The sequence below is a fragment of the Quercus robur genome, chromosome 2, assembly GCF_932294415.1.
Source record: "Quercus robur chromosome 2, dhQueRobu3.1, whole genome shotgun sequence".
NCBI classification, from domain to species: domain Eukaryota; kingdom Viridiplantae; phylum Streptophyta; class Magnoliopsida; order Fagales; family Fagaceae; genus Quercus; species Quercus robur.
This window is the reverse complement of record NC_065535.1, coordinates 36104052-36129112: the sequence shown is the minus strand read 5'-3', so window position 1 is coordinate 36129112 and position 25061 is coordinate 36104052. Positions and strand designations below refer to the sequence as shown.

Genomic DNA, 25061 nt, shown 5'->3' with positions numbered 1-25061 from the left:
TTTTTAATATAATAAAATAATATAAATATCACAATAAAATAATATATCTATTATAATAAAATAATTCATTTTATTATAATAAAATAATATATTTACTACATACAACCATCACAATAATCACACACATAACCACAACCACAACCATCACCACCACCACGACTAAGAAAAAAAATCAACCAAGCCTATACCCACCAGACCCACTAGGCAACACTCACACCTATCACTACGAAACCCACCCGAGCCACCACCACGAACACACCGATCTACCCACAAATCCACCCATAGTCCAATCATCCACCGACGCTGATCTACCCACACAACCACAACCACTGACGCTGATCTACTCTATTCCTCACTAGGTAATATATCCACTGATGCCGACGAACCTAGCCACCCACTAACGTCGATTTACCCACACAACTACAACCACCACCACACCACAGCCCACAGTAGGAAAAAAAAAATGGCAACCAAGTAAAGGCCCAATGGGTTGGCGGCGTGGATCGGTAGCGTGGGTCTGCAGCGTGCCGGTGGCATGGGTCGGCAGCGTGGGAGTGGGTTGGTAGCGGTGAAGCAGATCAGCGAAGCAGAGAGTAGATGAGGGAGAGAAAAAAAATGAGGAGGAAAATGGATGAAAGAAGAGAAGCCAGAGAGAGAAAAAGAAAGAAAGAGAAAATATTTTTTAAATGAAAGAGGAGAGAGAAATTTAATAAAATATATATATATATATATATATATTTTTAGCTCTCAGCCACTGTAGCAATGAAGGTAAAAAAAAATAGATATAGCTCCATTATTGAATGATGATTTTTTGTGTTTTGGTGGAACTAAATTAGCTATATAGCCATTCAGCTCCACTATTGTGAGTGCTTTTAATAGAAAATTGAGAATTAGAATATGAGATATGAGATAGAAGATTGAGTGATGAGAATTGAGATATAAGTGAATAGTAAACCAAATTAGGCCTTAGTCTCTGGCCCAATTTCATTTTGGACATCATGCATGAGGTTATTCACTATTTTTTATACGTTTAAATCTTTATAAAATGAATGTATTTTAACTTTTTGTTTACCTTTAAAATGTTATTTTTTAAAATCACATTTTCCTAGCTCACTATTTTTAATACTTTTTTTCTTTTTAGGGTAAAATATAGTTTACACCCAAAGATTTGGTCTAATGCCAGCTAGATTTAAATTTTTTTTAAAACTAACTAATTTGGTTCCTAAACCTTTAGGTTTGTTACTCATTTTTCTCCTTTTTTTTACAGTAGTTAGGGAATAAGTTGGTCAATTTTGTAAAGTTTTGAACTTAATTGGCATTAGCCTAAGCTTCAACGGTGTTAATTATATTTTACCATTGTTTAAATATAGTTTTTAAACTTTAAAGTTACAAACAATACCGAATTATATTAATCTAAACTCTAAAACTAATTAAAACCTTTTGATTTATTGGACAAAGCAACCCATGAAATTAGGGCAAAGATCCTGTGTACCAAATCCATTAGAGTTTTGATATTTGTCCACTTTTAGCCACCATCTTGAAATTATGCATATGGTAAAATGTAAACTAAAAGTTCTAATAAAGAGATGATATTATGCGACATCATGCTTATAACACGCAGAGGTAAATAAGACATACTGTGAGTGTAATGACACAGTAGTCAACCATGAGAGAGAGAGAGAGAGAGAGAGAGAGATTGATCATTTACCAGTGAATAGTCACGCCATACTTTCCGTTATTTTGAACAGTGACAAATGCTGTGTCACCTTTTTGAACACGAAGGACTGGCCCTGGGAATTGACCATCTACAGTCAGCATGCTCTTGGTGCTACATAGCCTGGTAAAATTCGTCTCCTTCAGCTGCAACCAGAAATGGACATTTTTTTTTTTTTTTTTGAGAAACGACCAGAAATGGACATTGATATGAGAAACACAAACTTTCAAATTTGAACATATATATATTAAGTAACTTAAACAACATGTTTCAACATAAATGAAAATAGTGTAATTCTCTTTCCCTTTACACTGGTCACCGCATGTTTTTCAAAAGCATCTGCTTTTATGATAGAAGGGAAAGTTGGATCTTGTCTAAAAGGTATGTTTGGATAATTTTTTTTTTTTTTTTTTTTTTATGCGTACCATAGTAGGTGGTAAGTGACACTTACTATGTAGGTGTAATTATGGACTACCGAGGCCGTGCAAAGCGGCAGTCCATCCAGATACAAGAACCCCAGAAAAGCTAAGATCAATAATACCTTCTTCACTCCCATTTGTGCAAGCTACTCTTACCACACATAAAATACACTACTCTCAGTCTCACTCACAATCTCTTTTCTCTTTCGGTTTGGAGTCTTTCGACCAAGGTTTTAGGATCTATTTATAGAAGTATAAACGCACGGAAAGAAACAGATGCATGTACAAATTGATAATGCACAAGATTGTAATTTTAGTGTTTGGTACCAACACTTAAAAACTGAAAATTATTGTTTAAAAATATGTATAGAAATATGTATAGATGAAAAAATGTGTGTAAATACGTGTAATATTATTTAAAAACTAAAAATTATTATTAGAAAACATATACCAAATACCCTATTAATTTTGAGTAATTTTGATTTTTTTTTTCTCCCAATGTTTCAAAATTTTAATATGTTTAAGTTATGGATTCAAATTAGAACAATAACTATTTATTATATATGATTTATTGTAAAAATATTGTAGATATAACACCTCTTATTTTGACTATACCTCTTATAGTTCTAAAAATTATACTCATAAAATTATGTTTTAAGTTTATGTGACATTTAACAAATATCTAATTACTTAAATCCAAAATACATCTAAACTTAGGGTATGGATTCAAAATTTAAAATTTTAAAAGAAAATTTTAAATTACACGCTTAAAAAAAAAAATACAATTTAATATTGAAAATATAAAAAAAATAAAAATAAAAAGAGAAAATCGGAAACACATGAACCGCGTGGGATATATATATATTATTATTATTATTATTATTATTATTATTATTTTGTGTGGGAGAAACCGCGTGGGACTTTCCATGTGTCGGCATTTTGTCTTTCAGCCGTCCAGTAGCCTTCTCTTCCTTTGAGTGTACGTAAGAGTTTCAGCCGAGCATTAGCCTTCTCTTCCTTCTGAGTGTACGTAAGAGGGGCCTCTACACCTGTCCGTAGCCAAGTGGATTAAAAAGAAAAAGAAAAAGAGAAAGAAAAAAGGAAGAAGGAATATCTCCTCTCCTCCAAAATATTGGTTAGTTTTATATATAACTATTTTACAAGACTAAAAAATACCAAAAGAATGTACATATTTTTAAAAATATAATCAATAAAAATTAGCATAAGTAATTTTGATATATGAAAATAATATTTTACACCTTGATTTTTATAGGTTGATTCGAGTTAGCTCTATTTTTTAGAAGTTTTAAATTAAATCTTACATTTTAAAAAAAAATGTTTCAATTTAAACTTATATATCTATTCTATCTATAAGTAGATTTTTATTTTTGAACTGGACTTTTATGTGGTTTAGAAATAATCTTAAACCTTATATTTAACAAAGAAAAAAACTTAAGGACAACTCCGTAAAAATATATTTCCAACTTCACTTAAAATGTTTACAAAATATGACACTTTCTTATTAATCTATATCTTTAAAACAAACTTATCCAAAATTTTAAAAATGACTAAAGACCCCCCCCCCCCAAAAAAAGCCTCATTGCGTGTGATGAGGCTAGTTCATTTACAATAACATTGGAAAAAAAAAAATAGAAACCATGCAGCATCGTTTATTACATATAATATCATACCAATTGTAATCTATTTTGTGAAATCTCTATAGACATCTTTGTATTATGTGTTAAAAATTTTATTGTGAAAATATATTGCATACTGATGCTTTGTTTGGTTGGGAGGATAGGAAATATGTATTTTATTCATCATGTATATTCGATAAAAACTAGAAAAGTGAATGAATGAAGTATAAATTACATTTTCATTATCCATCCAATTGTCTTTCCTCTCCAATTTCACTCCAACCAAATAATAGAAAATCACGTTTTCCTTCCCCAATTTATAGTGTAAAACTCCTATTTCTTTTAAAGCGTACTTTTCAAAATTTATTCAAAATCAAGAAAACTATATATTTTAGTGGAGTAATTTTAAGATGCACGCCATTTATCACTTTTTTTTTTTCAATAGATAAACACAAAACAAACAAAACCCAACAAAAAAAAATTCATCAAATCCGGTCAAATTGAGAGAATAAGGAAGAGAAAGAGAGGCAACTGGGTTCGATCTCGGCGTGGTGGAGGCAAGATCGTGCGGTGGAGGCAAGATCGCACTATGGGTCGTTCGTCTTGCAGTGGTTTGCTTGATATGGGTAGAGAGAAAAATGGTAGATCAGTGACAAATTGAGGGAGAAAGAGTGACAAATTGAGGGAAAGTGGGAACGATGGCGAGAACGGCGGCGCCGATGAGCTTTGGGTCGAGAACGAGATCGGTTTTGGGTGGATCGGTCTTGGATGGTGACAATCTAGGTAGTGCTGGGGTGCGACGATCTTGCCAGTGCTGGGATGCAACTTGTCGGTGCTTGGATGTGCGATCGGAGCTCTCGTCAGTGCTTGGAAGTGGTGATTGAATCTCTCGCCAATTTTGCTGTTTCTCTCTCTCTCTTCTATTTTCCTAGGATGGAAATCAATTGTAGGGAAAATGAAAGCGTAAAATATTTTACAGGGTTTTGGGGCATGATTTACAGTCAACGGAAATCATTTTCTGTTTGACTGAATTTTCTGGGACAATCCCAATACGCTTAGTGGTGTAAAATATTTTCCAGAAACTATTTACTGCTGAAATAAACACAGCCTAAGTGATTGACAGCTTCAGCCGTTTGGCTCTCTCAACGCAGAGAGCATTGGTTTTTATTTATTTTTATTTTTTATTTTAGCATATGGGAATTAGACAAATGTGTGGCAAAAGGAGCATATGATGACGATTACCTAGACAACGAAATAATGACAAAGAAAATTAGGCCATTTGATTTGACAGCTTGGTCACCTAGCAGCAAAGAGAGAGAAAGAGAGTTTTGAATTGCACAACAAAGATTAATTAGTGGGTCACTTGACAGCTTGTTAGTAATATTAATTTCATATATAGTTTTGATCAAAATTGAAATAGTCATAATTGAAGCATATAAGAACTATAGAAAGGAATAAAGGACATGTGCTTTCCAAGGAAGAGTTTTTAATCAATATTTTAAACTGTCTTCATGTCCAGTACATGGAAATTTTATGTGCATGCTAACTACAATATCATATTACCATCATTTTTTTGAGTTAAAAAAAAATGACAATCATTTCTTTCATATATAGAGAAAATACATACGATTTAATTTGTCGGGCCCAAGAAACTTACAAATGTAATGACCTATGAAGTTACCTTATAAATCAGATTTGCCTGCAATATTCTCACATTGATTCCAGTTGACACAAGTGCTCCATTAATGTAAGCAAAACTATTACTCGAGCATTGTTTTTTTTTTTTTTTTTTTTTTTTTTTTTTTTTTTTTTTTTTCTAGGCTGAATAGGCACTGGACTTCTATAAGGGGGAAAAATAGAATTTGGGACACCATACTATATGGCATGAATTTGATGAGAAATAGAACTCACAAATAATGAGAAATTTTATAGATCAGAAGCACTTGAAGGTGGAAATCTAGTGAAGTGGTTTGAACAATTTGAAGGCAGGTCATGGGGCTTGCAAGATTTTTATAGGATGTCATAATTTTGTAGTACTAAATGCGAAGTACAAAAGATGTACTGCATCATTTACGGGACTTCCAATAGTTAATATTCCTTTGTTTCACCAAACCATAGCATTTTAAATCTTGTATTGTCTCAGTTAATACCTTGCTAAATTAGTAAATTTTATCCTCATAAACTGGCAGTATACTATAAGATGTATAGAATGAATAAAAATGGCACGTGTGTATATATATATATATATATATATACTAGTCGCTAACCCGTGCGATGCACGAAAAAACTATTGAAAAATAAATTTAATCCGTCTTTTTGTTCTATTAAATTTAATATAATCTTTCTTTTATTTTTTTAAATAAGAGTTTAGGTCTAATGATAAAAAGCAATCATCGTGTAACAGACGTAATAGATTAACTTTTTATTGAAACTAAAAAAAAAAAGGGTATAACATCATTTTGAATAATAAATCTATAGTTTTATAACATCTTAAACTTTTTTTTTTCCCTTAATGGCATAATGTGTTAGGATCACAAAAGAGTGTGTGTAAAATCTAACTCGTGCTATGCACGGGAATGCTAGCAATTTTTTTAATTAAAAATAAATAAAAATTAAGATGAACCTTCAAAGGATGTGACATTAGAATTGCAACAGCCATCAAATAATAACAAAATATACATTTTTCTAGATTAAAAAAATAACACAAATAGCTCAGCCATTTGCTTGTGTGACACTGTTGTACCACTCCCAAATGACACATACACCACAGAATCATTTGGTTGCTTGTTTAGCCAATCAAACAGCAAGCCATTCTTGGATGAGTTACCTAATTGTGTTACTATTAGACAAATTGGGTACACTGGTCTTTTTAATACATAACCAAATAGTTTATCATCTCTCAAAGCCGCAATTGTTTTAGGCTGAAGCTCCTCCCAACAATTTTTTATTTGCACATATTGGGCAAATGTCCCAATACATGTCTTTTTGCTACGGCTTTTTTATTTTATTTTTCAATTTCATTTATTTCATGTCTTCCACTAAATATACATGTATTCATTATATTTAAAAAAAACCTTGAAGTAAAGCTGTATCCTCAAATAACTAAATATAAGAATTTAATTCCTCTCTGTTTAAATTTAAAACCAAATTATGCATAAAAGCAAAAAAATTCTCCTTTGTTCCAATACATCTTTAGCACCAAAATCACAAATCCATTAAAACCAAATTGTGTATAGAAAATCTTAGAGACTAAAAGACAACTTTAAAGTGTTTTTTGTATCTTCTTCCTTTGTTGCTTTGTAGCAGTCCTTGAATTTGCAATTTTGTTTTCCTTGAATACAGATGTTGGTGTGAGTTGCACATTGCTTTGAACATCAAGTTTTTGAAATTTTGTACAATCACCATCTTCTTCAGTTGATAAGTTGTTGCTACATTCATTTGAAATATCACTGATGTAAGTCTGGCAATAAAACAGGTTGAGGAATGTATTACAACATATACCATGCATCAATTTTCACAATTCGGCTTGCATTGTTGCTTTAAGCAGTATTCTAGAGACTGTAAATAAATTAAAAATGTGAATCCAAAACAAAGCACTTACTGATCTTTGAATTTAGCAGTCTCAGGAATGTCCAAATCAATATAAACTCTTGTTCCACTTGTTGACGATAAGTTATACTCTCCTGCAATGCACATGATTCCTTAGAAAAAAAAAGTACAATTATCTATATATAAACTTATATTTGTGGTAAAAAGGCCATTCCATTCAGACCCATTATTTGTACACTATTGAATATTGAAGTTTCAATGGAATCATCACAGTAACAGAGAGAGGTCTACATCAGAGGGCATAGTATCTTGTAGACATGTACAATATAGAGGTAAATAATCCAACTTTGCTGTGCTAGATATAGATGGTAAAGATAATGACATTTGAGTAAAGGAAAGGGAAGGAATGGGGTCTCTCAAAGCAAGGAAAAAAAGCAATAAAGTAATTGGGAAGAAAAATCAAAATGCCTCAGAATTTGAAATGACATCCCACCCATCTACAGTAGGTTATTCCAGCTTCTTAGTGAGTCTATCCCTCACTTGAAGGTCAACTATCTCTACAAAACCTAATGAATATATCAAAAATTCTAACCTTGACACTCATTGACACATCCCTTAACACACAACCAACATAACTGATAGTAAAGAATTATTTTTTCAGTTCTTATCAGGCTTGCTTGGGCTTATTAGTTTCTTGTCTAAACAATGCAGGTAACAAGAAAGCTCTTTTATTAACCCCCAAAAGAAGCATATTTACTATCAGATAGCTCTGTAGGATGGATGGTTCAACTTTGAAGTTTCCACAGTTTCACCTTAATAAAAAAGTTGGAAGTTTTGAAAACTTAAGAAAAAAAAATAAAAAAATCAAAGTTTCAAAGGTAACTCAAGTTTAAAAAGTGGTTAAGAGAATCTGCAGATTGTAAGTTTGATACATAGTTTTGAAAAATGCCTATATGGTTAAGATCGTATTGAATATTTATCAGCTGTTTTAATTGGCAGTTGATGTTTGCTATGAAATTTTTTAGATCGTGGTTTTGACTCCTTTTTTATAAGACAAATTTTACACATTCAGATGATGTTGTATATATCTGCCATGTAATTTGAGGGTAGATTAACATCTTTTAGTATCCCGGCTTGCTAGGTAGTGCTGCTTTTATTTTTCTTCCCTTTTAAATTAGATAATGTTTCCAATATATTTCAATTGTCCCTTTTCCATTATTGTCTTCAAAAAACTTCTTCACTATACACAATTTACCAGCATTGTTGTCTACCATTCTAGAAAGCAGAAGTTTCTCTAAATTTTTTTTTTAGAAAGCAGAAGAATGGATTAGAAGGGGGGAATCTCACACTCATTGAGACATCCCTTAACACTCATTGAATATATCAAAAATTGTAAAACCAAAAAACAACAATACATAGTTTAGTTGCAAACAGAATGTGATAAACCATTTAAAAACAAAAATTTGTATTTAAAGCAACGCAATAGACAATTCAAGTTAAGTGAAACAATCAAGACTAACACAGTATCTGATCTGATTCAGATAATAAGGATAGTTTTCTGAGAACTTTACATAATAATTCAGCAAAAATACTTTGTATTTCAAACAATATATTATACAAATTAAGAAACTCCAACCAAGGCTACTAATAAATTAGCCTTTCTCAAAAAAAAAAAAGGCTACTAATAATAACAAAAAATAAAGAAAAGTACAAATCTCCAACCAAATAGAAAAAGGAATTAAAATACAAAATAAGAAAATGTGAGAACCTGAGGAGGAGGAGGATATGGTATATATACTCATTGATTGTCACACCATCTCAACCATCATGGGGTAGCATTGAAGTTTTTTAGGTTAAACCATGTATTTAGTAACCCTTCCTGAATTTGATATATATTAGAACCACACGCAAAGCCAAACTACGGGTTTACAAATATCCTCATACACAACAGCTTTAAATTTCAAATTCACAAATAATAATAATAATTTCCAACCAAATTCAAAATTATAAAACTACAAAATACAATCAACTCTAGAATACAAACCAAATTCAAAATTATAAAGCAACAAATAAAAATTTCATCAACACATTTTTAATTCCCTATTTCTCTATAATGAAGAGGGAAAAGGCTAGCATTTTAGGTAGCCAAATAATTATTCAACCAAACAGCAATTAAGCTAAGGTAAATCGGATATGCTATAAAAATCTAAATAGCAAATAAAGCAGAACTTGAAGATAAAGCAAAACCTGTAGGATTGTTGTCAGATTTTAAGGGTTGGGAGGCTCTTCAATACTATCTCCACTACGAAACCCATTCATATCCACAATATTTTCTTACAAAACTTGTAGAATTTGATTTTTTATTAGTGTTTCCCTGACTTCAACAAAAAAAAAAGAGAGGAAAAAAGGGTTAGGAATTGAAATCCCTAAATTGACAGAAAACCTAATTGAAGACAGTAGGAAAAGAGATTAGTTATAGACTAATTGAGAAATACCCAAAGAGAATGATTTGATATGGCGGCCGGGTCGAAGATTGAAAACGTTGGCACCCATGGTCGAGCTTGGGTCTGCGTTTGAGAGAGGAGCACCCATGGTTGTGCTTGGGTCAGCGTTTGAGAGAGGATAGATAACAATCTTTTTCTTGATTTGTTGTTTCTTCATTGTTCTTTAGTCTGCTAGCAAAATAGGTTTGTTTCAGGAGTTTTATCGGGTTTGCTTTTGGGGGAAGAAAGAGACTTTTAAAAAAAAAAAAAAAATTATGCAGAGAGGTTTTTTAATTAGTTTATGCAGAGAAGTTCTTTAGTCTACGGCTCACTATTAGATAATTAATAATTAATAGTTTATTAATTAGTTTTTTTTTATAATAAAAATAAAAAATGCTGATGTGGAAAATTGTGGAGAGAGCAGAGGCTTCGGTTTTATATATGTATATATATATATATATATATATTTATAGATTAATGAAAGTATTTCATTAGTATCATTAAAATTGAACATTAAAATAAACAATAAAAATAAAAGAAAAATAGCATAAGTTCCTTTTCTAATACTAAAAATGAAAGGGAAAGAGAGTTGAAGCAAACTTAAAGTACATAACTTTATTATAGGCCTATCACCTATCACTACACGGTCATAAAACATTCAAAACATTTTTTTGAAACTAATGTAAATTTATTCAAAACAAAAGGAGCCAAAATACAACAATCACCATTCAGGGCTCTATACTTTCAAGCGGGAAACATTAACAACAGCTATCAGCTACATATCATAGAAACCTCCGAAAGGATTTGACAAAACCCACCTCCCCATCACATGAGGAGTTTTAATAGCTACTGATCTGCCTTTAGACATTATTGTTACTGGCGTAGTCACAAAGTTAATGGTTGAGCAGTATTTATTGTACATATTTACAAACACGTAAAAAGACATCTAAATTCGATCATTTGGAAATTATGACTTTAAATTACGAGTTCAATTATTATTATTAATTTTTTTTTTGTATTTATATAAATGTGTGTGTAATAGCATATGTGTAACATCTTTTTCCCCTAATGATTTATTCCTGTGAATTGAGCTTCTTCTTCATTTTTTTTTTTTGTTTTTTTAAGAAGCCCGTGAATTGAGCTTCTACACATGTTTGGCACTCTTGTTAGATTCAGAGTGCAGAGTGCCGATATTGGCAATCTAAGTGCCGATATTGGTAATTTGAGGAGAAATCACCATTTGATCTTTACATCTTGGGTCACTTTCAATTTGGGTTTTACTTCTTCTTAACAATTAAATTAATTTGGTCAATGTTATTTCTAACTTGCTGTCAAGTTAGTCCTTACCATCAAGTCACAACGAAAAATGTCTATGTGGCACATGACTTGCACTGTTAGCACACTTGAAGATTATGTGGCTACTAAAATAATAATAAAAATTTAGATTTGACATTTAAAAAAATGTTACATCAATATTGTAAACACCTCATTTTACATCCCTTACAACTCGAGCCCTCGTTTTCCAAGGACAATATCACTAAAGGGTCCATGAATGGTCAAGGGCCTAGCTAAAGAAACTCTTTAAGTTGAAGGAAGTTTTGGTGATTTAAAAACCTTGTAAAACCCTAGCCTTATGTATACATGAACACAACCCGCATATGCAGCTTATCGAGCCTGTGTACATTGTTGAAATTGGCAGAGTTATGTAAGGAATGTTTATGACAAAAATGTATGCAGAGCTAATCCCACATCGCTTGGGAAGAGCTTTACAACACTTCTTGACACTATAAATGGCATCTTAGACGTTTTTCCCAAAACACACAGAAATCATTTTAAAAATAGTAATTCAAGAGGAAGTTTTTCTTTAAAACACTTCTAAACTAAAGTTTTATTGGCTGAGACTATTTATTGGTCTAAGCCCCTTAGTAAAACATTTACCGGCCCTTTTTAAGTCTCTGTTTTATAGATTGGCTAAGGGAAGCTATCAAAATCAAGCTGTAGGAGCATTTTATTTGAGGTAATTTTCTTGTCTTTCCTCTAGTTTTTATTCTGTTTTATTTTTTTAATTTACTGCTTTGTAACTTAGGTTTATTTGCTTATTGGTTACAAGCATTCTTGGTTAAGTTTAGATGTAATTTAGGCTGAGTGTTGTATGCTGGGTTCTAGGTTGGGTTATGTATGCAAGTTCATCTTTATGTACGCATGCGCACACAGGCTTAACCTAAAATACCCATATTTGTCTATTTTTCAGTTTTGATGCATTTTAATTAGTTTTATTCCATGTTTTAACTTCTATGTTTGTTTAGTATCACATGCCTAGGCCTTTAACAACATGTCTTACATGCTTAGTTTGTTTTAATTATGGTTTGAATACTTGAATGTCAACATGAACATGCATATGAACATGAACATGCATTTATGTATGGATGTGTTGTGAAGCAATGAGGTAAGTACAAGCATATGAATATCAACATGCATATATGAACATAATGAATATTGTATGAATATGATGAACTTGTTTGATGTGTGATGTAAATGCTTTGATAGGATGATGAACATGTACTGATGAGATCCATGTTGCTGCCATATGATGGGCTGAAGTGTGCGTGTTGCCATATTTTGATGTATGCTACATGATGATAAGGATGAGATGTGATATGATGTGGATGTATGTGGATATATGTGTAGATGTATGCTTGGGTGTTGTATGTCATAGAACTAGAATGTGTACGGACGTGCATGTTTAGGGTAGCCTCTTAGAGGGTTCTTTCATATAATTAGTATACGGAACAAAATGAGTAGAGGCCGGCCCACGGGCTAGGCAAGATTTTATGCCTAACACCTTCCCATTCCTGTGTACCTTAACTGCAAACCTAGAATCTAGATATATAAAGCCCTCCACAAGGGGCCTAACATTTAGTTCATAGACCTAAACTAGTGGTGGCTCCGACTAAACCCCCTATCTCTTGTCCACTTGGTTGAGGTGTATTCCCTAAAATATGCAATGTGATGCGCAGAAAAAAGGGAAACCCACAAACAAGCACTTATGCTGACATGCATCTAAATGAATAATAATTGTTAGGTTCTAAGACTTTAGGAATTAAATGTATTAAAACTTTAATGTGTAATGTGTTGGCAAACCATGATCAAAACTTAGAGTCTAGATTTAGGCTGCTCAAAGTGTGTTTATATGTGAAGTTGGAATCAAATGATTGCAGGATTTATTAGACTAAATCTGCAAGGCTCTATCAATCAAAAATTAGACTCAATCGATAGAACCTCGTATAGTTTTTTTTTTTTTTTTTTTTTTTTTTTTTCCTGTAGAATTTCTAACTCAGCCCAAGCCCATATGACGTGTAAGATTTTATATTTTGCTTCAAGTATAAAAAGAAAAACCTTATCTAAGTTTTGGAGGTTATTGATATGCTGTGTGTTGAATCTCTTGTGAGATCTAGAGGTGTTTATCTTCATACACACTTAGAATTATCAAGATCAAGATTGATGTCAAGAACTTGGTGATCTCTTCAGTTGCTGTTTCAAGAGCTTAAAGAAAAACACAAATAGGAGTACTTGTGGTTGCAGTGGATCAAGGAAAGAAGTAATCTATGGACCCCAAGCTGTCATGTAGTCGTGGTAGTAAGTTTTCTACTCAAGGTAGCAATAGGATGTTAGTAGTCTAAGTCTTATTATACAAACTTCATTTTTTTCATAGTGGATCTGTTTTACCTTGAGAATAGCTAGGTTCAATCCTGCTCAGGTTTTTTACCGATTTGGTTTTCCTTGGTTATCATATTGTTGTGTTATTTACTTTTCTGCATTATTTACATGATATGATTTGAATGTGTTAACTTAGATCTGAATAATTTATCTAAGTAATCACTTAGCTAAATAATTAGGTTAAACTTCTTGTATTTTAAGGGGTCTAAAAACGTACAATAATAATAATGATAATATCTTAATTTTGAATGAAAAATCATAATTTAAAAAAAAAAAAAAAAAAAAAAACCCTCAATCACAGTCCCAAGAAGAACAATAATAGCAATACCACCAACAAAACCCAAAGTCTCATTCTTAATCCCCCCAATTTTTAGTTATGTGCTTGTTAAAGACTTCTTTTTCTTCTTGTTTTTCTCGTTCTTTGTGTGTTCTTCCAATGTTCTTTTTGTTATTTCAAATATTTATGGTAGTGTTTACCTTCATATACACTTAGGGTTATCAAGATCAAGATTGATGTCAAGAACTTGGTGATCTCTTCAGTTGTTGTTTCAAGAGCTTAAAGAAAAACGCAAGTAGGAGTACTTGTGGTTGCAGTGGATCAAGGAAAGAAGTAGTCCATGGACCCAGAGCTGTCACGTCGTGGTGGTACTAAGTTTTCTACTCAAGGTAGCAATAGAATGTTAGTAGTCTAAGTCTTATTATACAAACTTCAATTCTTTCATAGTGGATTTATTTTACCTTGAGTATAGCTAGCTAAGTTCAATCCTCCCCAGATTTTTTACCGGTTTGGTTTTCCTGGATTATCATATTGTTGTGTTATTTACTTTTCCATATAATTTACATGATATGATTTGAATGTGTTAACCTAGATTTGAATTAATTATCTAAGTAATCACTTGGCTAAATAAACAGGTTAAACTTCTTGTATTTTAAGGTGTCTAAAAACGTATAATAATAGTAATGATAATATCTTAATTTTGAAGGAAAAATCATAATTAAAAAAAAAAAAAAAAAAAAAAAAAAACTCAATCTCATTCCCAAGAAGATCAACAATAGCAATACCACCAACAAAACCCACAATCTCATTCTTAATCCCCCCAATCTCTAATTATGTGCTTGTTGAAGGCTTCTTTTTCTTCTTGTTTCTCACATTCTTTGTGTGTTCTTCCAATGTTCTTTTTGCGTTTTCATAGATTTATGGTGGTGTTTACCTTCATATACACTTAGGGTTATCAAGATCAAGATTAATGTCAAGAACTTGGTGATCTCTTCAGTTGTTGTTTCAAGAGCTTAAAGAAAAATACAAGTAGGAGTACTTGTGGTTGCAGTGGATCAAGAAAAGAAGTAATTCGTGGACTTGGAGCTATCACGTGGTCGTGGTAGTAAGTTTTCTACTCAAGGTAGCAATAGAATGTTAGTGGTCTAAGTCTTATTATACAAATTTCAATTCTTTTATAGTAGATCTGTTTTACCTTAAGGATAGCTAGGTTCAATCCTCCCCAGATTTTTTATTGGTTTGGTTTTCCTGGGTTATCATATCGTTGTATTATTTACTTTTCCGCATTATTTACATGATATGATTTGAATGTGTTAACTTAGATTTGAATAATTTATCTAAGTAATCGCTTGACTAAATAACTAGGTTAAACTTCTTGTGTTTTAAGGGGTCTAAAATGTACAATAATAATGATAATATCTTACTTTTGAAGGAAAAATCATAATTATTAAAAAAAAAACCTCAATCTCAGTCCCAAGAAGATCAACAATAGCAATACCACCAACAAAACCCACAATCTCATTCTTAATCCCCCCAATCTCTAGTTATGTGCTTGTTAAAGATTTCTCTTTCTTCTTGTTTTTCGCGTTCTTTGTGTGTTCTTCCAATGTTATTATTTTTTTTTTCAAAGATTTATGGTGAACGTTCTTTGGGGTTTTAAAGCTTGAATCCGATGAATTTTTGATGGATCAAAGTCTTGGAAGTTTCTAGAGGTTTTGAAGCTTGATTTGAATAAAAGTTTGAAACTTGGAATGATGATTTGGATGAATGTTCATCATATTTAGATTTGTGGTGGAAGTATTTCGGGACTTTAGAGGCTTGAATCTGTAAAGTTTCACTATTTTGTAGTATCTTGGAGTTTCCAAAGGCTTTGAGCTTGATTCAAGTGAACTTTGAGATCTTAAAAAATTATTTGAATGATTTCTCTTTAAATGCTCTTCGTATACAAATGTTGAAGTTCTTAGAGATTTTGGAGTTTGATTCCAGCAAAGTTTTGAGACTTCTAAATATGTTTCCACGTGACTTAAGAAAACCTCAATTTATAGGAGTCTTGGGGTGGTGTGATGACACATGATTAACTCTAACTGTTGACACATATCATAATTTAAATAGATGGACTTTTATGTCTTGTTCTCCAAGGAACATATGACATTATTTGATTAGCAAAAGTGTCTTTATTTAAAATAACACATGACAATATTTAATTAAACTATTCATATCATTTTCCATTAAATATCAACACATGTTGAAGTGTGATTGGCTTTTAAATATTGTTTATAATTTCTATTAAATGACACTTGGACTATTTCCATTGGTCTTTGAATGGTGACAATAAAACCCACTAAGTCCATGTGGCATCTTGTAATTGGCCGCTTTGAATGTATTATGTGGACTTGATGGTAAAACATTGTAATTTGTGATTGGTAAAAAAAATTTCCCTTCTACAAAGTAATTCCTTATTTTTCTAGGCTGATAATGCAAATTTTGACATTTTAGTATTCATATTGGTATTTTGACACTAATATCGAAGTTAGACAAAATATGTTATCGAAATTTGATATTAATATAAGCAAACATATCAAGAAGACAGATTTTCATACAATCATACAGGGTTTCCCAATATTTTTCTAGAAGTACTGTTCAAACCACCTTAATTGCATGTCGGAAAAATATGGTTTGTATCGCATACAAAACATACGCAACAGAAACTCAATGGATCTACTTCCTTTGCAATTGATAACATGTACTATGTAAATTTCAGAATTTAAGAATAAAAGAGCATACCCTGGTACAGTGAAATTCAAAAACAAAGATTAAAAGTACTTGGGAACATTTTTAATCTTCACTCCAATCCTACTTATGCCCAAGAAGTGTGATCTCTCAATCAGTTTATATGTATGTGTTTAGGGGAGAATAAGAGAGTGGCTTACACTCACATACACACCATTTCATTCTAATAATAAAATTCTGTATGTTTCACTTTTTATATATAACTGATTATCTAATTGGGCTAGCTTTTTGAGCCATTCCAATTGAGTTTTAGTATGTGGCTTGGAGTGGGACCAAAAGGGACAACTAAGACACTAGCTCTAATGGATTTTAGGTCTTTCTATCAACTCTTGATAAACTAAAAATTACCATTAATTATATTTAATACTACTATATAAATATAATTGCACTCTAGGCCTTATTAATAAATTATATCCCAAGATTTTATTATACATTCAACTCTTTCATTAAAATATTCATAGTAATACAATGTCATGAATGTTAATTGCCACTTTGAAGATTACTACATCTTAATCCTTGAGTACCCGGTTTAATCATTTAAGTTATTCATTATATATTTATGAAATCCAATTTCATAAATTTATACTTTAGTAACTTCTTACTAAAGTAGTTAGGCCTAACACTCTGAATAACCAAATTCATTAAACTTATCTCAAGGGAATATATTATATCTCTGTTAAGAGATTATGAATTCCATCTAGAGAATATATGTTTCTTCAATACTAAATGTGGCTACCCAACATATTGAAGTTTTGATTGTGATTTTAGATCTCACTCTTGATATATCAAAGCAACTTACACTTCATGATTAGGTTCATTATTCTCTTAGGATTAAGAGTTGATGTAAATAGAAATCGTAAGATTTATTATTCATTTGACAGTTGTTTGTAGAATAATAATTCTCATAACGGTCTAATTCAATATGTTTTAACACTTAAAACATATCAACTAGAAGTCTCCATTTTCATGATGAAGACAAATCATCTTAGTTAATATGTTGTAGTCTTCGCAGATGAAATGCCTAATTTCATCACTGATTACGAACTAAAATTCTAAGTTTACAAAGAACTTGTGATTTATATTTTCTGTGACTAAATCACATAAATCACATACTATACATCTCATGGACTATATAATAATGTCCAAATATTCATGTTACCATTATTTTAAATAATAATAAAACAAGTTTATTAATCACAACATAATGTCATATATAGCATCATACAATAGGATTTAAAGGGCACATATCCTAACATTGCATAATTTTATTTACTATAATTCTTCAAAGACTTCATTGAAATCAGGTTCTACTGTTTAAGTCCTTTGACATTAAAACAGTAAATTTTCCCGCATTAGGAACAAGTAGGCAAATTAGCCGGGGGTGGCCGAATGCTTGTTGCGCTGGTGGTCCCATTCTTCACTATGATGACAGTGTTCATACCCCAGCTTGCATGCCTTTCCAAATGACAATGCATAAACCATACTCCTGAAAAATATTATAAATGTCAGTAATAAGAGAAACTTTAGGGACACGGGTTTTGTGCTACAATAAAACTGTCACAATTTTAAAGTAGTTGATCGTGACTAATGGATAAAAAAAAATGAGTAAATTTATGTGGAAGTGATTGTCTAATTACTCATAGTCAACCACTTTAACAAGTTGTGGAAATTTTTTTCAAAAATGATGTGGTCATAAGCACATTGATGTATTATCATCATATGCACATACATTTGTCAATCATCGTGACTAATAAGAGAGAGAGAGAGAGAGAGTACCGGGATTATTAGCAACAAATCTAATAGTAGCCCATCCACTCTTAGGAACTCCAAAGGTATTGACTTCTGGTGGATCAATCAAGTTATAAGTCTTGGGGGAAGTGGTTTTGTTGAAGTTCCCATAACCTGTCCCAAGCAAATAGAAGCTAAAACCATGCAAATGCATAGGATGATTCTCTGGATTCCCAATACTAGTTCCTTGGAACACTATCTCCACCCTTTTACCATACTCTATGATCTTTGCCTTTGTTCCTATGCTTGGGAGTAGTAAGCCATCGTTTGAATCTCCCGTGAAGTTAAAAAGAGAAGGTGGCCGATTTGGGAAACTACTTTCATAAACGTTGGACAGATTCCTGTAAAATGATTTTGAAGATACAATAAAATTGGAGCAATATTTGAGCATAACATTTTTCACAATTGTTTACATAATTTACTTTCACTTCGTCCACCATTGACACACATGTTTTTTATTTATTTATTTATTTATTAATTTAATATTATGTATCAATCACATTAGACAATGTTAATAATTGTGAATTTTTCTTTAAAAGAATATATGCCTAAATTTTTTGTAAACATTGTTTCTAGTTATAAGCACAGCTACCAAATTAAGGGGAAAACTCAAGTACATTATATTAAGTTTTCCAATTAAATTCAAATACCTAGTTGCATTGATCATTAAAACACAAAAAATGTAATCATTTCCAAAAACAATTCATTTCAATACTTGAAAAATCTAATATACAGATACTACGTACACCTAAGATATATATATTGTCTTTTAAGTTTTACCCACAAATTAACACTAACAACATAAGTATAGCAGTACCAACCTGTAGTATGCTTGCAGTATATCAATTTTTGGGGTCGAAAAGCTTATGTTGTTTAAGCTAGCTGCTAAAGTGGAATTATTTGGACCCCCACACGAAGCTTTATCACAAGTTAATTGATTTACAGAAACTGTGATAAATATCCGTTCATCAACTCCAGTTGGGACACTAATTGGGTGATCTTTGCTCGCCAAAGCTCTTAAGCGAGCTGTGAAGTTGTCAGCAGCAGACTTGGCAGTAATATTAGGAAGGGTTGGAAAGGAAGGAGAGGATGGAGGAGTATAATTGCCTACGTACTGAAAAATTGCTGTAGTGTTGGTCTCGTCGTATGGAGCTTGAGAGTCAAAGAAAGGACGAGCAGCCATGTAATAATGGCTTGGAGACTGGTTTGCTGTGACCAAAATGTCCATTGTTTGTCCTGGAGTTATCATGACGTAGCTAGTGTTTATGGGTTTTAAGTATGAAGCATCTTGTGCAACAACTGTGAGCTTGTGATGTGCAATGGCGAAGAACATTTCTTCATTCATGCCGGCGTTGATGAGGCGGAGAAGATAGGTCTTTCCTTGAATAACTCGTAGACGATATGTTGTTGCTGAAGCATGAAAATATGATCAATTAATTGTAGTTTAATTAAAGAAGGGGTTAAGATGGAGTTATAACTGATGTAACTTTTAAGTAATGTTAGACAACATAATAACTTTTTATTGGAACAAAATTTTTAAGATCCGACCTTGACATTATATATTCCCATCCCAATATTCTTAACACATTGCATATCAAATTTCATATAAATCAAATTTTATTGACTATTTGATTAAGGAACCTATCTTTTACACTTAATTTTAAAATATAAAAATCTAAATATTAAAATATTTGATATATGACATAGTTAGTGATTTCCATTTCTTTAAAATTTTAGCAAACATGTAAGGTATACGAAATAAAATGTAATTCAACAATAGCTTTGTCAAAATTGTTATCCAATAAAATAATTTGAGTAATGTAATTTGAACCCAACTCTTAAAATCATATCCAATGTTTTCCAACTATCAGTGGTAAGTATCGTTTTTGCTTTCCCCCCAAATAATGGAAGAAAAATCATTTACAAGAGCATTTATTTATTTTTTTTTTTATAAGAGAAATTATTGTTGCTAACACCTGGATGTAAAGTATTTCACACAATGTTTACACTTTCATGCTAGTTATCCATATTTCATACATGATATGAAGGAGTATGGACATGGAGTGAGTGTGCGATTGGCCCCTACTTATTTGTTTTCACTTTTTATCTCAGTTTCTTTTGCAAATTATCTAAGTTTTAGTTTTTTGTCACACATTTAATATAAAAAGTTACCAAAAACTAAATACGCTATGCAAATAAGTTACCGCAAATAAGTTGTTCCCCAACGCACTAATGTGGATACAATTGGATGCGAAACAATCAAAGCTCTTTTATAAAACAATTTTTATTTTTTAGAATTTTTTTTTCCCATGATAAATTTGGAAAGAAATTCATACCAATAGAGCAATTGTTTGGATATCCTGGTTGGCCATTAAGAGTGTAGGCATCTGATACCTCTGGATCAGCACCGGTTGCTGTAGCTTCATCGATTATTTCCATCACATCTCCCTTAAACCATTCCGCTGCAATGTATAAAAAGGAAGATTTAGATGTATAAGTACAAACTTAGCATACATTTAATTTCCAGTTAATCTTTTGCAATCTTCCTAGTTATATGGTATATATATGCCATTATATCCTCTCTGAAAGTAAGTTATGGCCACTAGCCATTGCTAAATTATACCCAATATAATTACTTCTTCAGCATAGGGCTTTGGAAATGGATAAGAGGTTCCATTTTTAGGAGAGATAACAATTGCGCCGTGAACTGTTGCACGCGACCAGTCACTATGGGCATGCCACCAAAGCGTTCCTTCTTCATCAGAAAATACAACCTCATAAGTGAATTTTTTTCCTGGTTTAATTGGACACTGGGTAATATTTTCAGGACCATCTGACCATGGATTTCTTGGTTGCTTAACTCCGTGCCTATTTTTAAAAATAAAAAAGAAGTGTTCATTAGCTTTATGAGTTTTATTTCATATAATCGTATCATTCAATAAATTCTTTAAAGATCTAACGGATAAAGCAGTAGGATCTCAAGTGTTAGTTACTATAGTTCCCAAAAATAAAAATATTAGGCCATGTTTTTGTTTAAGGAGTTTTCATTACTCATCACTCATTACTTATTTTTCATGAGTCCCACACCTGACTTACTTGTTTGGTTGGTTAAATTTTTGTTTTCAATTTTTATATCCCAAAATTCAAAAAATTGAATTAGAGTAATGAAAATTGAAAACAAGTTTTTCCTGTTTTCAAGCAATGAAAAATGAGTTATGATGGCATTATTGTAATTCTTTGCATCTATATGGGACCCGCTTCAATGTCTAGTCTCAATCACACTCCACCCAACAACTCTCTTTCTTTATTTCTTTTATTTCTTTTATCTTTCTTTCTCTTTCTTCAATGCCTGGGTCTTTTCTTCTTACTTTCACACAGGTTCGTAAGACCAGTTGGCTCCACAGTTTTGAGATAAGGTTGCTTTTTTTTATCTAAAAACTTAAGCCAAGTTTTGATGCCAAACACAATGGGAACTTAGTTAATAGAAAATTGAGAATTAGAATATGAGATATGAGATAGAGGATTGAGTGATGAGAACTGAGATATGAAAGCTGAGATATAAGTGAGTTGTGAACCAAACAGACCTTAATCTCCAGCTCAATTTCATTTTGGACATCATGCATGAGGTTATTCACTATTTTTTATACATTTAAATCTTTATAAAATGAATGAATTTTGACTTTTTGTTTACCTTTAAAATGTTGTTTTTTTAAATCACATTTTCCCACCTCACTATTTTTAATATTTTTTTTCTTTTTAGGGTAAAATATAGTTTACACCCTAAGATTTGGTCTAATGCCAACTAGATCTAAAATTTTTCAAAACTGACTAATTTGGTTCCTAAACCTTTAGGTTTGTTACTCATTTTTCTCCTTTTTCTTACAGTAGTCAGGAAATAAGTTGGTCAATTTTATAAAGTTTTGGACTTAATTGGTATTAGCCTAAACTTCAACGGTGTTAGCTCTATTTTACTATTGTTTAAATATAGTTTTTAAACTTTAAAGTTACAAACGATACCAAATTATATTAATCTAAACTCTAAAACTAATTAAAACCTTTTGATTTATTGGACAAAGCGACCCATGAAATTAGGGCAAAGATCCTGTGTACCAGATCCATTAGAGTTATGATATTTGTCCACTTTTAGCCACCATCTTGAAATTATGCATATGGTAAAATGTAAACTAAAAGTTCTAATAAAGAGATGATATTATGCGACATCACGCTTATAACACGCAGAGGTAAATAAGACATACTGTGAGTGAAATGACACAGTAGTCAACCATGAGAGAGAGAGAGAGAGAGAGAGAGAGAGAGAGATTGATCATTTACCAGTGAATAGTCACGCCATACTTTCCGTTATTTTGAACAGTGACAAATGCTGTGTCACCTTTTTGAACACGAAGGACTGGCCCTGGGAATTGACCATCTACAGTCAGCATGCTCTTGGTGCTACATAGCCTGGTAAAATTCGTCTCCTTCAGCTGCAACCAGAAATGGACATTGATATGAGAAACACAAACTTTCAAATTTGAAGATATATATATATTGAGTAACTTAAACAACATATTTCAACATAAATGAAACTAGTGTGCTTCTCTTTCCCTTTACACTGGTCACCGCATGTTTTTCAAAGGCATCTGGTTTTATGATAGAAGGGAAAGTTGGATCTTGTCTAAGGTATGTTTGGATAAGTTTCTTTTTTTATGCGTACCATAGTAGGTGGTAAGTGACACTTACTACGTAGGTGTAATTATGGACTACTGAGGCCGTGCAAAGCGGCAGTCCATCCAGATACAAGAGCCCCAGAAAAGCTAAGATCAATACTACCATCTTCACTCCCATTTGTGCAAACAACTCTTACCACACATAAAATACACTACTCTCAGTCTCACTCACAATCTCTTTCTCTTTCGGTTTGGATTCTTTCGACCTAGGTTTTAGGATCTATTTATAGAAGTATAAATGCACGGAAAGAAACAGATGCATGTACAAATTGATAATGCTCAAGATTGTAATTTTAGTGTTTGGTACAAACAATTAAAAACTGAAAATTGTTGTTTGAAAATATGTAGAAATATGTGTAGGTGAAAAAGTGTGTGTAAATACATATAATGTTATTTAAAAACTGAAAATTGTTGAAACACTCTATTAATTTTGAGTAATTTTATTTTTTTTTTCTCCCAAAGTTTCAAAATTCTAATATGTACCCCATGAATTATGAGTTACTTATAGTTCATATTTAAGTAGGTTCATAAATATGTTGCGATTATGTGTTTGTTAAGTGTCAATTAACTTCAAAATATCGTCATTTTAAACTCTATTAAAAACATGTAAGATGTTATTTTGACTAAAATTTAATTTTATATCTTTAAAATTTGAGGTAATTTTGATGAGAAATGCTATATCCATAACATTGTCACAACTCTTTCACAACAAATTTTAAGTTGTAAGTTGTTATCGGTTGTTATGGGTGGGCAAAAAAGTAATTTAAGTGGTGGATTCAAATTAGAACAATAACTATTTGTCACATATGATTTGTTGTAAAAATATTATGAATATGACATTTCTCATTTTGACTATACCTCTTATAGTTCTAAAAATTATATTCATAAAACTGTGTTTTAAGTTAATGTGACATTTAACAAATATCTAATTACTTAAATCCAAAATACATCTAAACTAAGGGTATGGATTCAAAATTTAAAATTTTAAAAGAAAATTTTAAATTAAGTCACGCTTAAAAAAATTAATTACAATTTAATATTGAAAATATAAAAATAAATAAATAAATTAAAAAAAAAAAAAAAGAAGAAAAGAAGAAGAAGAAGAAGAAGAAGAAGAAGAAGAGAGAAAATCGGAAACACGTGAACCGCGTGGGATATTCTTTCTTCTTCATTTTTTTGTGTGGTAGAAACCGTGTGGGACTTTCCATGTGTCGGCATTTTGTCTTTCAGCCGTGCATTAGCCTTCTCTTCGTTCGAGTGTACGTAAGAGGGGCCCTCTACACCTGCCCGTAGCCAAGTGGATTAAAAAGAGAAAGAAAAAAAAAAAAAAAAAAAGAAGGAATATCTCCTCTCCTCCAAAATATTGGTTAGTTTTATATATAACTATTTTACAAGACTAAAAAATACCAAAAGAATGTACATATTTTTAAAAATATAATTAATAAAAATTAGCATAAATAATTTTGATATATAAAAATAATATTTTACACCTTAATTTTTATAGGTGAATTCGAGTTAGCTCTATTTTTTTAGAAGTTTTAAATTAAAATATGTGTCAATTTAAACTTATATATCTATACAATCTATAAGTAGATTTTCCTTTTTAAACTGGACTTTTATGTGGTTCAAAAATAGTCCCAAATTTTAAGTTTAACAAAGAAAAAACTTGAGGACAACTCGATAAAAATATATTTCCAACTCCATTTAAAATATCTACAAAATATGACATTTTCTTATTAATCCATATATTTAAAACAAACTTATCCAAAATTAAAAAGAAAATAATAATAATAATGACACTAGATAAAAAAAAAAAAAAAAAAAAAAAGCATCATCACGTGTGATGAGGCTAGTTCATTTATAATAACATTGGAAAAAAACTTAGAAACCATGCTTGCCTTTTAGTAGTCAGGAAATGAAACCTCGTCAACTACTTACTCAGGAAATGAGAAAGCACAAC

The 25061-nt window shown here is 31.5% G+C and overlaps 1 protein-coding gene and 2 long non-coding RNA genes across 6 annotated transcripts in view; 2 read left to right on the top strand and 1 right to left on the bottom strand.

The window, feature by feature from the left end:
• The window catches only part of LOC126713529 (laccase-14-like), a 37785-nt gene that overhangs the window by 4557 nt on the left and 8167 nt on the right, over positions 1 to 25061 (bottom strand). The window contains exons 1-7 of one of the 4 annotated variants that reach the window (XM_050413287.1): positions 23115 to 23306; positions 22707 to 22858; positions 20998 to 21242; positions 20711 to 20836; positions 19196 to 19784; positions 18363 to 18715; positions 17723 to 18072 (exon numbers count right to left, since the gene is read on the bottom strand). In XM_050413287.1, coding sequence (XP_050269244.1) covers positions 17939 to 18072; positions 18363 to 18715; positions 19196 to 19784; positions 20711 to 20836; positions 20998 to 21242; positions 22707 to 22858; positions 23115 to 23219 — 1704 coding nt within the window. In that variant the 5' untranslated portion in view covers positions 23220 to 23306 and the 3' untranslated portion in view covers positions 17723 to 17938. Of the gene's footprint in view, positions 1 to 1708; positions 1861 to 2165; positions 2399 to 17722; positions 18073 to 18362; positions 18716 to 19195; positions 19785 to 20710; positions 20837 to 20997; positions 21243 to 22706; positions 22859 to 23114; positions 23341 to 25061 lie in introns of those variants that run through there. The other 3 variants (XM_050413289.1, XM_050413288.1, XM_050413290.1) reach the window with 3 other exon arrangements.
• Positions 1518 to 22755, top strand: LOC126713532 (uncharacterized). Its single transcript, XR_007651367.1, has 2 exons — positions 1518 to 1623; positions 22616 to 22755. It is a non-coding gene; the product is annotated as an uncharacterized LOC126713532 (long non-coding RNA).
• On the top strand, positions 11635 to 16828 carry LOC126713530 (uncharacterized). The gene is made up of 2 exons (XR_007651365.1): positions 11635 to 11819; positions 14013 to 16828. It is a non-coding gene; the product is annotated as an uncharacterized LOC126713530 (long non-coding RNA).